Source organism: Phacochoerus africanus, chromosome 8 (genome assembly GCF_016906955.1).
Source record: "Phacochoerus africanus isolate WHEZ1 chromosome 8, ROS_Pafr_v1, whole genome shotgun sequence".
In the NCBI taxonomy this organism is placed as follows: Eukaryota; Metazoa; Chordata; class Mammalia; order Artiodactyla; family Suidae; genus Phacochoerus; species Phacochoerus africanus.
In genome coordinates this window covers 19,759,264-19,772,040 of record NC_062551.1, presented here as the reverse complement: position 1 = coordinate 19,772,040, position 12,777 = coordinate 19,759,264, and the positions used below count along the sequence as shown (strand labels likewise).

Genomic DNA, 12,777 nt, shown 5'->3' with positions numbered 1-12,777 from the left:
GGGAAAAATAGGAACTTTACAGTGAGTAACTTGGCTGACTCCAACTTAACCAAGTGAGGATATGAACATAAAGAGAGTTCTTAGGGAAGGTTCTGGAAGGATATTTTGGGGAAAATGTAAGATAAGGGTTTTGTGGATGAAGAGAGAAGGGGAAGTCTGGAGGTTCAAGAGTCTGTGGGTGGCAGGGGAGAGTCTATCAGGGAAGATGGGCTGTCTCTGGGAGGGGTGGGGAAATCAGGAGTTGGAGAGGTTCTGAGTGAAAAGAGCAAGTTTCATGAGGGAGGGACTTGATGGGAACAGTTTGGGTGACAAAAGTGTCACAGCAGGGTCGGTATGGGAGGTCTGGTGGTGAAACTCTGGATGATGAAAGGGTAGAGGGCTTGGGGTAGGGGGTCTCCAGGAGAGTCCTGGAAGAGTAGGCGAAGGGGCAAGGCTCTAGGACAGCAGCCTGTGGGCGGGGAGGCCCTGTGATGAGCGCTTTCTGCCAGACCAAGGATGGGTAGATTTGGAAGGGGATCCTGGAGGGGCGGGGCCAGGGGCGGGACCAGGCCGGCGGGCGGGTCCCCCCGCGCTGCAGGGGGCGCTGTGAGGCTGGGCGGCCCCGGGCCGGGCGTCGGCCGCTCCTAGTGAGCGCGGCCCCTTTTCCGGGTTTCCTCCTCCTCCTCCTCCTCCTCCTCCTCCTCCTTCTTCGCCGCCGCCGCCGCTGCCCCTTTCCCGGCCGGCGGCTGCCGCTGCTGGTGCCGCCGCCGCCGCCGCCGCCGCCGCCTCGGGGCCGCGAGCTGAGCGGAGGCCGCCGCGGAGCGCGAGCGCCGTCCGCCCCGCCGTCCCGCCGGCAGCTCCAGGGCCGGGCCGGCTTGGCCGGCGCCCCCCGCGCCCCCAGCCCGCCCGCCCCCGCGGGCCCGGCCTGGCGCGGCCGCCCGCCGCTGCGCTCCTCCTCCTCCTCCTCCGGCGGCCCGCGGCCCGTCGCCTCCTCCGCCCGCCGCCCCGCGCCCCCCGTCGCGCCGCCGCCGCCGCCCTCGGCGCCCCGCGGCGCCCCCCGGTCCCGCCCGCCATGCCGGGCCCGGCCGCGGGCAGCAGGGCCCGGGTCTACGCCGAGGTGAACAGCCTGAGGAGCCGCGAGTACTGGGACTATGAGTCTCACGTCCCGAGCTGGGGGTAAAGCCGCCGCCGCCCCCCGCCGGGCCCTCTCACTCCCACCCCCGTCCGGCCGTCCCCCCACCCCCCCGCGCAAACCGCACTTGTCCCTCGCTGTCTATCTCCTCGCCTGCCCCTTTGCTGGGCCTGCGCTTCTCCCGTCTGGGGTGGGAGGTCGACTCCCCCCACCAGTGCCCTCGTCTTCCTCTCCTCCCTTCCGCTTCTTCCTCTCCGTTGTGCGTACCCCTTACCCAAGGGTATACTTCCTTACAAATGTAGGGGTTCAGGGACCAGAGCCCGGTGGGAGTAAGGGAGCAGCCTTTCCTTTTACGCTTTGGGGTTTCTATTGGGGTGGGAAGTCAGCAGCTGTCCTCTTGAGCTATTAAAATTCTTTGCTTTTCTATTTTTTTGAAATGAGGATGGGTGGGAGGAAATTTTTTAAGGATGTCCAGATTCTCAAGGCAGGCGGTGTCTACCTTCTGGGTGTGCAATAGAAGGCAGGTGCTGGGCAGAGGGGCACCTCTGGGCCTCCAGGATGGATGCTTTGCTCACCTCTCTAGATTGAGTCAGACCCGTGCCTTCCACCTTATCTCCCCTAAGTTATGAGGGACCAATTAGGTTAGGAACTGCGTCTAGTGCGAGGAGCCAAGTTTATGTTGTGGCTTTCATTTAGGGAATGAGTTGTGGCATGATGTGTAGACACTTCCAAGTGCTTGATTAATGGAAGCGCCTGGATGGGGTGTGTAGTGGGCATAGGCTTGGTTAATCCTAAGTCCTGCCATTTATATTTGTCGCTCTTGGCTTTCACAGTAATCAAGATGATTACCAGCTGGTTCGAAAACTTGGTCGGGGAAAGTATAGTGAAGTATTTGAGGCCATTAACATCACCAACAACGAGAGAGTGGTTGTAAAAATTCTCAAGGTGAGTGTCTTATGAGCGGCGTTAAAATTTCTTTTTCACAGGTCAGAAGGGTATGAACTATTTCAGCCACGTTCTCCAATGAGCAGTTTGAGCTCTCATTTTGCATCTGTTCTGTCTGATGTCCCTCTCCTACTCCTCCCACCTCATTTTCCTGTGAACTTTCAAGAAAATCTGCAGAAATAGGCAGACCTGTTTCAACTCTAAGTGTGATGGTTCAGGAACATGCTTGTTCTGAAATGTAATTAAAGGCTTCCAAAGTGAAACTTCCAAAGGGGCTCCATTTGTTAGAAAATAAATAGGTATTCAGAAGCAAAAAGAGCCTTTTCATGAAGATCCTATCAACGCAAAGGCTCCTCAAGTACTGAATTTGTTATTCCAGAAAGTTGTAAAAAAGTAGCTTCAAGGATGCATTTGAAACCTGAGTGGAGGGAACTACTCCTGTGGATAATGACTTGTTTTTTCCTTCTTGGTGTTAAAAGTTTCAGGTAAGATGGATATAGTGAGCCAGTAGTGCCAGGAAGATTCGTTGTTGCTTATCAGCTAGTAAACGTGAAGTTGGGTTGTTTTGAATTGAAGCAAAACAACCTGTCTAGTTTATAGAACCCTGAGTTTGTCAAAGATACTTTTTGTCATCTCTTGAAGGAAGGCTTGATCTTGATGAACATGAAGAGTTGGCTAAATTCTCTTCTGAGTAACTGGTTGTGTAGCTTTGATAATGTGTCAAAGGCATATAAAAAATAATTCTTAGACTCTCTTCAATGATCATTGCCTGATCATTTAATGCGTGTGCATGTCATTTAGTGAAATCGTGAGAAGACCAAAGAGTTGATTAGTAGGAGCATATAAGCACTTTCACATATACAAGAGTTCCATTGTGGCCATTTTGGAGAGGCTCTGCGAACAAGAATGTAGGATTGAAAAGCTGTTTTTGTGTCTTAAGTAAAGTTGGGGCAGCTGTGTCCCGATTTAAAAAGGGAGGTCAGGCTTAGACTGTCAGAAAATCACCTTTCAGAAAAGTGATTGACTCTGTTACTGGTACCATTCTAGCCTTGTGATGAAGAGGCAGGTTTGCAGAGAAATAGGCAAGTTATTTGTGCTGTCAGAAACACTGGGGGGGGAGATGTGAGGAATTGATACTGAAGATGGGGAGTTTGACTCTCTTCTTCCCTAAATATGAACTGCTCCTACAAAGTCATGTGGTCTTTAATTTTTTTCTTCACAAACAAATATTTAAAGAAATATTCCCATCAGAGAAGTCACCTGGGAAACCATACAGTTTTTTTTCTGTTAAACATTAGCGTAAATGTTTTTAATAGAGCTACTTAAAATCTCTCTAGGAAATAAGCAAGGCATAAATTGACATTAGGAGTACCCATATCCCACTGTTGTGCAATCAGAAGAATAAACTGCTGACTCTAAAGCAATTCCAGAAAAATGTCTAAACTTTGATGTGATGGTAGCATTTTTAGAGTTAAGTATGCAACTTCCTGTGGCATCTTTTGAAAGGGAACCACATTCAGGTGTGTATATAAGTAATAGTACATTCATTTAGGGAAGTGTCATATTGTCCTTTTGTCATCCTTGTGGAGAACTTCATAGCCTCAGTTGCTGGATAGTTTTTTCCCCTGCTCTAAAGATTTATAGGATATCTTTAGGGTACCCGATATGGAAACCGAAGGACATTTTTTTTTGTCTTTTGTTGTTGTTGTTGTTGTTGTTGCTATTTCTTGGGCCGCTCCCGTGGCATATGGAGGTTCCCAGGCCAGGGGTTGAATCAGAGCTGTAGCCACCGGCCTACGCCAGAGCCACAGCAATGCGGGATCTGAGCCGCGTCTGCAACCTACACCACAGCTCACGGCAACACCAGATCCTTAACCCACTGAGCAAGGGCAGGGACCGAACCCGCAACCTCATGGTTCCTAGTCGGATTCGTTAACCACTGCGCCACGACGGGAACTCCCGGAAGGACATTTTTAACCAACCGGAAATTTAGGCACCAAGAAACATATCTAACGTCACTATGTTGAAATAACCCTTGGCCAGAACTCCTGTTTCCTATTTTTTCCTCTCTCTTACTGTTTGTTTTAGTGTTAGGTTGTAAGATCTTAACATTGAGCACAGAGTAAGTTCCAGTGTTCTAGAATAAGTCTTGGGAGGCCCCTTTGATGCTCTAGTTAATGAAGTGTTAGTGCTTAGATCTTTTTCACACACGTTCTTTTCAGGGTGCAGCCTGAACCACCTTGTTTCCACTGGTGAAAACTACTCTCAGTCTCTGTTTTTCAAAGCCCTATGACATTTCTGTCCAGATTTGTTCTATCTGAAGGATGGGGTTAGAAATTGCCTAGGGTACTGTTGGATTTTCTCCTTCTAACCAGCTGAATTAAAAGTAGGTTAAAAGTATTTTTTATATATATATATATATATATATATATATATATATATATATATATATATATATATATATATATAAATAAATAAAAGAATAGGGGTACTTCCCGCTGTGGCTTAGTGGGTTAAGAACCCGACACAGTGTCCATGAGGATGCGGGTTTGATCCCTGACCTTAACTCAGTGGGTTAAAAAACCACTGATGATGCAAGCTGCAGCATAGGCTCCTCGTGTGGCTCTGATTCGACCCCCTAGCCTGGGAACTTGCATATGCTGAGGGTGCAGCCATAAAAAAAAAAAAATTTAAAAAAATAGAAAGAGGAGTTCCTGGTGTGGTTCATCCATGAGGATGCAGATTAAGTCTTGGCCTTGCTCAGTAGGTTAAGGATCTGGTATTGCCATGAGCTGCGATGTAGGTCACAGACATGGCTCGGATCTGGGGGTTGCCATGGTTGTGGCATAGGCTGGCACCTGCAGCTCTATTTGACCCCTAGCCTGGGAACTTCCATATGCCACACTTGTGGCCCTAAAAAAGCAAAATAAAAAATAAAAAGAATAGGAACTTGGAGTTCCCTGGTTGCTCAATGGGTTAAGGATCTGGCATGATCACTGCTGTGGCATGGGTTCTATCCCTGACTCAGGAACTTCTGCATGCCTCAAGTGCAGCCAAAAAATAAAAATAAAAAGAATAGGGTCTTTACCCAAAGTTATGTGCCCCTATTCAGAGAAGTCAAATTTGTGACCAATACCTACTGTGGTATTTGGCCACAGGAAATTATGTCCTTAACAGAGGGCTAGATGCTCATAATTTGGAAGAATCTAGAAAAAGGTTCCTCTTCATATAGGCCTACTGTATTTCAATTGTGGGAAGAAACTTTTTTTTTTTTTTTTGTCTTTGCCTTTTCTAGGGCTGCACCCTCAGCATATGGAGGTTCCCAGGCTGGGGTCTTATCAGAGCTGCAGCTGCTGGCCTACACCAGAGCCACAGCAACACCAGATCTGAGCCGAATCTGCAACATATACCACAGCTGACGGTAATGCTGGATCCTTAACCCACTCAGTAAAGCCAGGGATTGAACCCACAACCTCATGGCTCCTAATTGGATTCGTTAACCACTGTGCCATGACGGGAACTCCTATTGTGGGAAGAAACTTATATATTGATGTTTACATTGTGACTGAGGCAAAGGGTACATTCCTTGAGGACAGGGCTGCCTGCCTTTTTGGTCAACAAGATTTGCATCCAATTCTTTCTGATATGTGAGAATGATTAGATGGTGAATGACCACGGAGGAATTTTATATCATTTACATCAGTAGATTTCTAAATATTTTTTTTGACCAAAGTATTGAAACTATGAAGAGGTTTTAGGAATTTAGAAATTGGTGGAGTTCCCTGGTGGCTCATTGGGTTAAGGATCCAGCTTTTTGGCTTGGATCACTGCTGAGGCTCATGTTTGATCCCTGGCCTGGGAACTTCTGTACATCGCAGGTTTGCTAAAAAAAAAAAAAAAGAAAGAAATTGGTGAGCAGAATGTTTCTGTCCTGAAGTGAGATTCTGGGGCTGAAATGGTTAACTTTCCAATCAATAGGGGATGATATCCTTTTTGACAGAAATTGTTTTGAGAACAAGTGGAGTGCTGGTGGTAAGGGTTAACAGAGCAGAGCAGAAAGCCACTTTTGTGCTTGAAGTTTCATCTTTTGATTCTAAAAAATCAACTTTTCAGTTCTTTTGTAGTACCTCTTAGGAAGGTTTACACAGAAATATAAGCATTTGGCCATTTTGGACAATTTTTAACATTTTGTAAGTACCACCTCTATGGATTTCATTTCTTTTTGTGTTCCTGGGATCCTTCAAATTCAACTGCTATTTCCTAAACAGAAGTTAAGAGCAGTAACATTTAAAACACAAATGTGTAGGCTTTTGGATCTATGCTGCAAGGACTGGAAATCCTCATATAAGACTTCTTTTTGGTAGTTTTACTTTATAAAGAACTTGATTAATTTTTTTCCCTCCAGAAATTATCAGGCTTCAAAGAATGATGGTAATACAAGTTTGTTTTTTCCAAGCCTGCTTGTTTGTAGACATTTTAAAAATTTGTGCTGTCAGGAGGCAGTGTTAAAAGAAGAATAAGGTGACTATTGATTACAGATTATTTTTCGTTACTTTATAGTGAGCTGGTGATCATTTAGGTCATAACAAAATGGTGTTTTCTCCATGCTGATACTGTACTTTTCCCTTTATTGTCTCAGGTGGTAGTTTTTTTACTCTCCATTTACTTTATTAGATGAGTGTACCAAAACATCATCTTCCTAAAGCAAGACATTAATACTAATTTATCTAATTTTTTTGGTATTTCTAGTTTTCACATGTCTCATATAAAAATTGTTTTAAAAAGTATTATTAAAGTATTAGTAACATTAAGGATAATATAGGAGTTCCCCTTGTGGCTCAGCGGTAATGAACCCAACTAGTATCCATGAGGATGCGGGTTTTATCCCTGGCCTCACTCGGTGGGTTAAGGGTAGGGTGTTGCTGTGAGCTGTGGTGTAGGTTGCAGGCTTGGTTCCCACATGGCCGCAGCTTAGGCTGGCAGCTGCAGCTCCAATTTGACCCCTATCCGGGAACTTCCACATGCCACAGCTGTGGCCCTAAAAAGAAAAAAGTAATAATAATACAGGTTTTTTAAATTGCAAATTAATCAGTGCTATTTTTTCATATTGCAGTTGTGAGATCAGAGATTAAGAGTGTGGTTAACCTGTTTGAAACAGAATCACAGAATGGGGAGCATAGAAGTTATTAGAACTGAAACTTTTTTTTTAACGAATTAAAACCCAGGTGTTTGCTCAGGGTCCTATGGTTACGGGGCTGGAAGCACTAGGCCCATGACCGTGGAGTCTTTGCCGTGGAGTCTAGTAGATGTGAGGGACACGGATAGGACGTTTGCTGGATGTGCTGAGCTGTGCTGGAAAGATGGACAGACACTCACTGGAAGACAAATGGAATCAATTTGTTTCTAATGATTTTTGGAGTTATTCTTCTGAGACTTGATGTCAATGGGTTGCTCCTTAAAGTGTGGAATGAATGAATGTCCAGGAAGCTATAGGGACCCAGACTTGGATTCTCTGGTTTGTATCCACAGCAGCATGTTTAACGCTTAAGTGAAATGTTAGTTTCTGTTCTTGGTTTGACACCAGAAGAACCAGTGTTTTCATACTTCATTAACCCATATAGTTCTTCCAAGTCTCATCCTGATCACTTGCCAGATTTAAGGGTTAACAGTTTTATCACTTTAATATATTAGAGTTTATTGGAGAGTGAACCATGTGTGAAAAGAATATCTTGATATTGCATATCCATTTTCATGTGTAGAGCATGGCTCCAGGTGATTTCTGGAGCCTGAGTTTTAGGATCTGTCACCTCAGTGTCAGGGTGGTAAAGTGCAAGGAGTGCTGTAAATGGAGGACAGGGGCTCAGGTTCTAGAACCAGCTTCTTCATTTATACCCGCCTGAGTGATTTCTTACCTGTGAAATGAGTGTACCTTTCTGTTTAACTCACAGGTTGTAGGAAAAAGCACATGAGGTACAGATAGGTGGTAGTGTTTTAGTAATCTACACAGTGAGCTTTCTGTTTTGTTGTTGTTTTTTTTTAATGTGGTCCTGAAAGTAGACTGCCTGCATTCAGATGTTAATTCCAACACTTAGGAGCTCGTGGCCTTGAGCAGTAATCTCAACTTCCTCAGTGCCCTCCTGTAAAATTGTGGTAGCTAACAGTTTTCATCTCAGAGTACTATTAAATGTGAATTAAACATGCCTAAAGCAGTGCCTGCACTTAGAACAGTAAAATATGGTTATAACAACAGTGTTTCAGATTGACCGAGTGAATGGTTTTAGAGGGCAGAACCAGAGTAGAAAGGACTGTACTGCTCTCTTGATGAGATTTATTTTAAATTAAAAAAATTTTTTTAATCCTGAGAATAGTTACCCTCAAGAAGTTGATAATGTAATTAGGAAGATGAAATTAGGGGAAGTTGCTGTGAAGAAGTAAACACTGCTCAGATAAATGTTCATATTTAGGTTAGTTGCAGTGGATTTTAAAGATGCTACCAAGGTAATAAAAGCCATCATCCAGACTGAGCTTGCTTTCTACTCCGTCCTACATTCCTCACAACCATTGTTCACTGTAATTGTTTATTGCAGCTGATAAAATCAATATCTTAATGGGGCAGTTGTTGCTTTGGTAGTAGAATAAAAGTAATCCCAGATTGGAAAGTTCTGAGCAATATTCCTGCTGCCTTCCTTGAATTTATTGGTTCAGTGGTGCTTGGAAAGAAAAATATAGAGACCTTGCTTGTCAATATTTGCTGGGCTGTATTCAGGTCATAATTCTTAAACCTTTGGTAGACATTACTTTGCAGATTCAATCACAATTAAATGTTAGTAGTTGAAACCATTCTCAGATCTGGCTTTTTATAAACCACCTCTGGCCGGGGAACCTCCATATGCCATGGAATTGGCCCTAGAAACGGCAAAAAGGCAAAAAAGATTAAAATAAATAAATAAATAAAAACCAGCTCTGGAGTTCCCACTGTGGTGCAGTGGAGTAATGATCTGGCTTGTCTCTGTGGTGGCCCTGGTTCCCTCCCTGGCCCCGCACAGTAGGTTAAAGGATATGGCATTGCTGCACCTGGCCGGGGAACTTCCATGTGCCTCGGGTGCAGCCAAAAAAGGAAAATAAAATAACAAAAGCAACTGTGAGAAAATGAATCAGCCAGATTACTTTATCAACTTTTGTTTTTCCAAGCAGCCCATCACTAAATTGGTCTGTTGTTTTAAAATGTTTAATGTTGATGGATAGGAAAAGAAGAAAAAAAAAAAGAAAAAGGAAATCCTTACTCTTGGATTACATTAAACAAGGTCTCCTAAATAGCTGAAACTCTTCACTTGTAAGCAGAAACCTTCTGAAATTCTTTCTCTTCAGAGCTCATACACAGAAGAATTTGAGTTTTTTCCCTTTAAATATTCTCTTTAGGTGTGTGCCAGAATTCATTTATTATTGAAACTAGATTTAATACATTAATTTTTTTTAGCTTTTTGCCATTTTATCTACTAGACTCTGAGTTTACATTTTTTTGTTGTGTAAAACAGCGAAACTAATTCAGTTAGAATCATACGCTTTCTGAGTTGGAATAAATGAAAGTTGGGTGAGAGAGAGGCGTTTTCTAGCACGCAGAATGAAATGTGAAATGATGAGGTTGTGATAGAAATGTATTCTCTGTTTTACTGGTGGTGAATGAGTCCAGACCCTGGGCTAGAGGGTCAAAGCATCCTTATTTCTATAAAAATTCATGGTCTTTTTTCCTTCAGATGCTAAGGGTCCTCCCTTAGAAATCCTAACTTTTTCTCTCCAATTCTAGTTATGGAATTTAAATCATTACCTTCACTCCCTGGGAGCTCATTGGTTTTTTAACTCCTGCAGCATCCCTCAGGTTCAGAGGAGTAAGCTTGAAATTAAAGGGAGTTACCTGTACCCTGGTTCCTTTAGAGACTTGGTGCCCCTGCTTTGGAGGGGAGTGTCCTGAACTGTCCATCACTTTTCCTTTTTTGCAGTATCTTGGTCTTTTGCCAGTTTGTGAGGATTCCAGCTGTGGATTTCAGCTGCAGTGTGACTCCATTGTACCACTTTAGAATTGTCCTGCTGTCGTCAGACTAGTTTGGGAAGTGGTTGAACAGGTGACACTAGGGTAGCAAAATATGCTTCATTTCCTCTATAAGTTATCTTTAGACATAATGAAAAATACGTTTATCTTAACTGAGTTGGCTAGGAACCGGGTGCCTGCCTGGTCTGTTGCTAAATAGCAGAGAACAGAGCAAGGTTTTATATCGGGCGTTCTCATAGAAGCAAATTCTTTAATGGCTTACCCCTGTACTGATTGACTGTTAGAGGGAGAGGAGGACTTTTGGTGAACACAGGCTTCTTTTGGCTGTGGTGTTTTTCTCCCTCTGTTACCACTCCCGCAGACTTGTAACTGCTTTCTAGTATGGGATGACAACTCTAGAATATGGTAGCAATGGCTGAGTTTTTAGATATAATAGCCAACTTTTTTTCTTTTAACTTTCTAGCAAAATTTCAGACTTAGAAATCATAAAAATTCTTGTGTCTCTCAGATTTCTCAAATACTGGCATCTGTTTTACTCTTCTCTCTCTCTTGTGTATATATAATATATATACATATAGATGCATACATGTGTTTATGCATATATATAATTATATTTGTTTTACATGTCTTAAGTGCTTGAGAGTAAATTGCAGTCATCCCTAATTTCCTATATTGCCTGAAGAACAATTTCTTACAAAACCCACAATGCCGTGATCAAAAATCAGAAATGAACATTGATGTAGTGTTGTTAGCTTATCTACAACCTTCGTTCTCATTGGCCAGTTGCCCTTACGATGTTATATTTATAACAAAGGAAAAATCCTGGATCATGTGTTATATTCAGTTGTCATACCTTTTTAATCTGGAGTAGTTGTTCATTCAGTGTATTTCATGATATTGACATTTTTGAAGCTTATAGGGTACTTATTTTGTAGTATGTCCTTCTCTGGCTCTTTTCTGACCACGTCGTACTTCATGTTCAAGTGCTTCCTTTTCCCAAAGTATTGAGCTCTGTAGTTAAGAAAAAGGGTAATTAGGAGTAAAATTCCTAAGTGGATGCAGGGAAGAACTGCAATGGCCAGATCTGTTCTACTGAGAACCCTGACCAAGTGAAGTGGGCATGACTGTGGTAGCTGGCTTGGAAGAATGCAGCAGGATCTCTCAGCCAAGGACCCTGTTATAGGGGATGCAGGTGTTTTGTATTTAATAATCTCTCTGTTTTGTTGTATGTTCAGAGCTGTAGCTTGGTGACCAGCAAGAGATGATGGTTTCTCCGTCATGTGTGTATATAACAACTCCCCCCATCCCACCACCACCACATACACAGACTGTTTTAATCTTGTTTCATGGCCAATCTATTGGACTCTATTTGCTTGTGCTGTTATAACAGTGTCTCAGTGATGGGACACTCCTTTCCTTAGTTATATCTCTCCCATAGCTGCACTTGGGAAATGAAAACATAATAGCTAAGAGTGAGGCAGGCCTGGGGACTGTCTAGATTTGAATCCTACCCCTACTCTTTACTATTAACTGTGTGAGCTTGGGCAAATAGCTCAACTTAGCCGAGTCTACTACATAGGAATTTTGTGAGGAAGAAATATGATTTATCACTAATGAAAACTTTAAAAATAATAAAGCTAACATTTATTGAGTGCTTCCTGTATGCCCGTTAAGTACTTTATAAAACATAATTGATTGTGATAATGCTTATTTTTCCACAGCTGCTTTTATTCTTCTTCAAACTCTTTAGCCCATTTCAGACAAGAAATAACATGTATAATGCTACTCTTTCTGCTTGAGGTTTTTCAAATTTTTTTTTTTTTTTTTTTTTTATCCAGGGAACTGAATGGTTAGTAGGTAGCAGGGGTTTTCAATCACTGCTATGTCAAAGATCAGTTTCTCCTTTGCTGATCCATCATCTCTTTCTTTAGGAGTGGGATCAGTTGGGAAGTTTTACTGGCTCTGAGCTGATTTCAGATTCTAGATATTAAGGAAATGGGAATGGTGACAGGAAATGGGACCTAGCAGCTGGGAAACAAGTTTGTAACTTGATGTCAGTGAACTGGTCTTCACTCCTAGAAGACAAAATTACATACAACTCATTGGAAGAGCAGGTGTCTCACCATTTTGTTTCAGTTTTTCCATTTGTGAGTGTGTGATAGACAGCTGTTCAGAGTTATAACATTTTCCATTTGGCACTTAGCTAGTAAGCATTTTATTTTTAAAGTATGACATGAGTGTTCAAAATTTTATGTGCCCTAATCGTAGCTGCTTAAAGATCTGACACATAAGCTATATGAGTCTGTGAATTCTTTGGTTTTTCTTATAAGTTTTTATGGGCAAGCCCATTTTATTTCCCTACCTCCTTTTCCCCTTCTAATTTAGACATGTTCTTTATAGCATAACATGGTGTGCAAGATAGTGCAATATCCATTTGGTGTATGGATTTGAATTTGTATTTATTAACTTCAAAAGGAGTCTTACTTCTCATTACTCTTGTGTATTTAAGCCAGTGAAGAAAAAGAAGATAAAACGAGAGGTAAAGATTCTGGAGAACCTTCGTGGTGGAACAAATATCATTAAGCTGATTGACACTGTGAAGGACCCTGTGGTAGGTGCCTGGTGTTTGTGGCAGAGTATGTGTGTGTGTGTCTCATAGAACCTTAAAGTAATG

At 42.7% G+C, this 12,777-nt stretch overlaps 1 protein-coding gene across 2 annotated transcripts in view; it reads left to right on the top strand.

Annotated features, from left to right (window-relative positions):
• Positions 1 to 674: 674 nt before the first annotated feature.
• CSNK2A2 (casein kinase 2 alpha 2) overlaps positions 675 to 12,777 on the top strand; it is a 42,569-nt gene continuing 30,466 nt past the window's right edge. Inside the window, exons 1-3 of one of the 2 annotated variants that reach the window (XM_047789304.1) lie at positions 675 to 1,155; positions 1,945 to 2,056; positions 12,613 to 12,714. In XM_047789304.1, coding sequence (XP_047645260.1) covers positions 1,052 to 1,155; positions 1,945 to 2,056; positions 12,613 to 12,714 — 318 coding nt within the window. In that variant the 5' untranslated portion in view covers positions 675 to 1,051. The remainder of the gene's footprint in view (positions 1,156 to 1,944; positions 2,057 to 12,612; positions 12,715 to 12,777) is intronic. The other variant, XM_047789305.1, reaches the window with a different exon arrangement.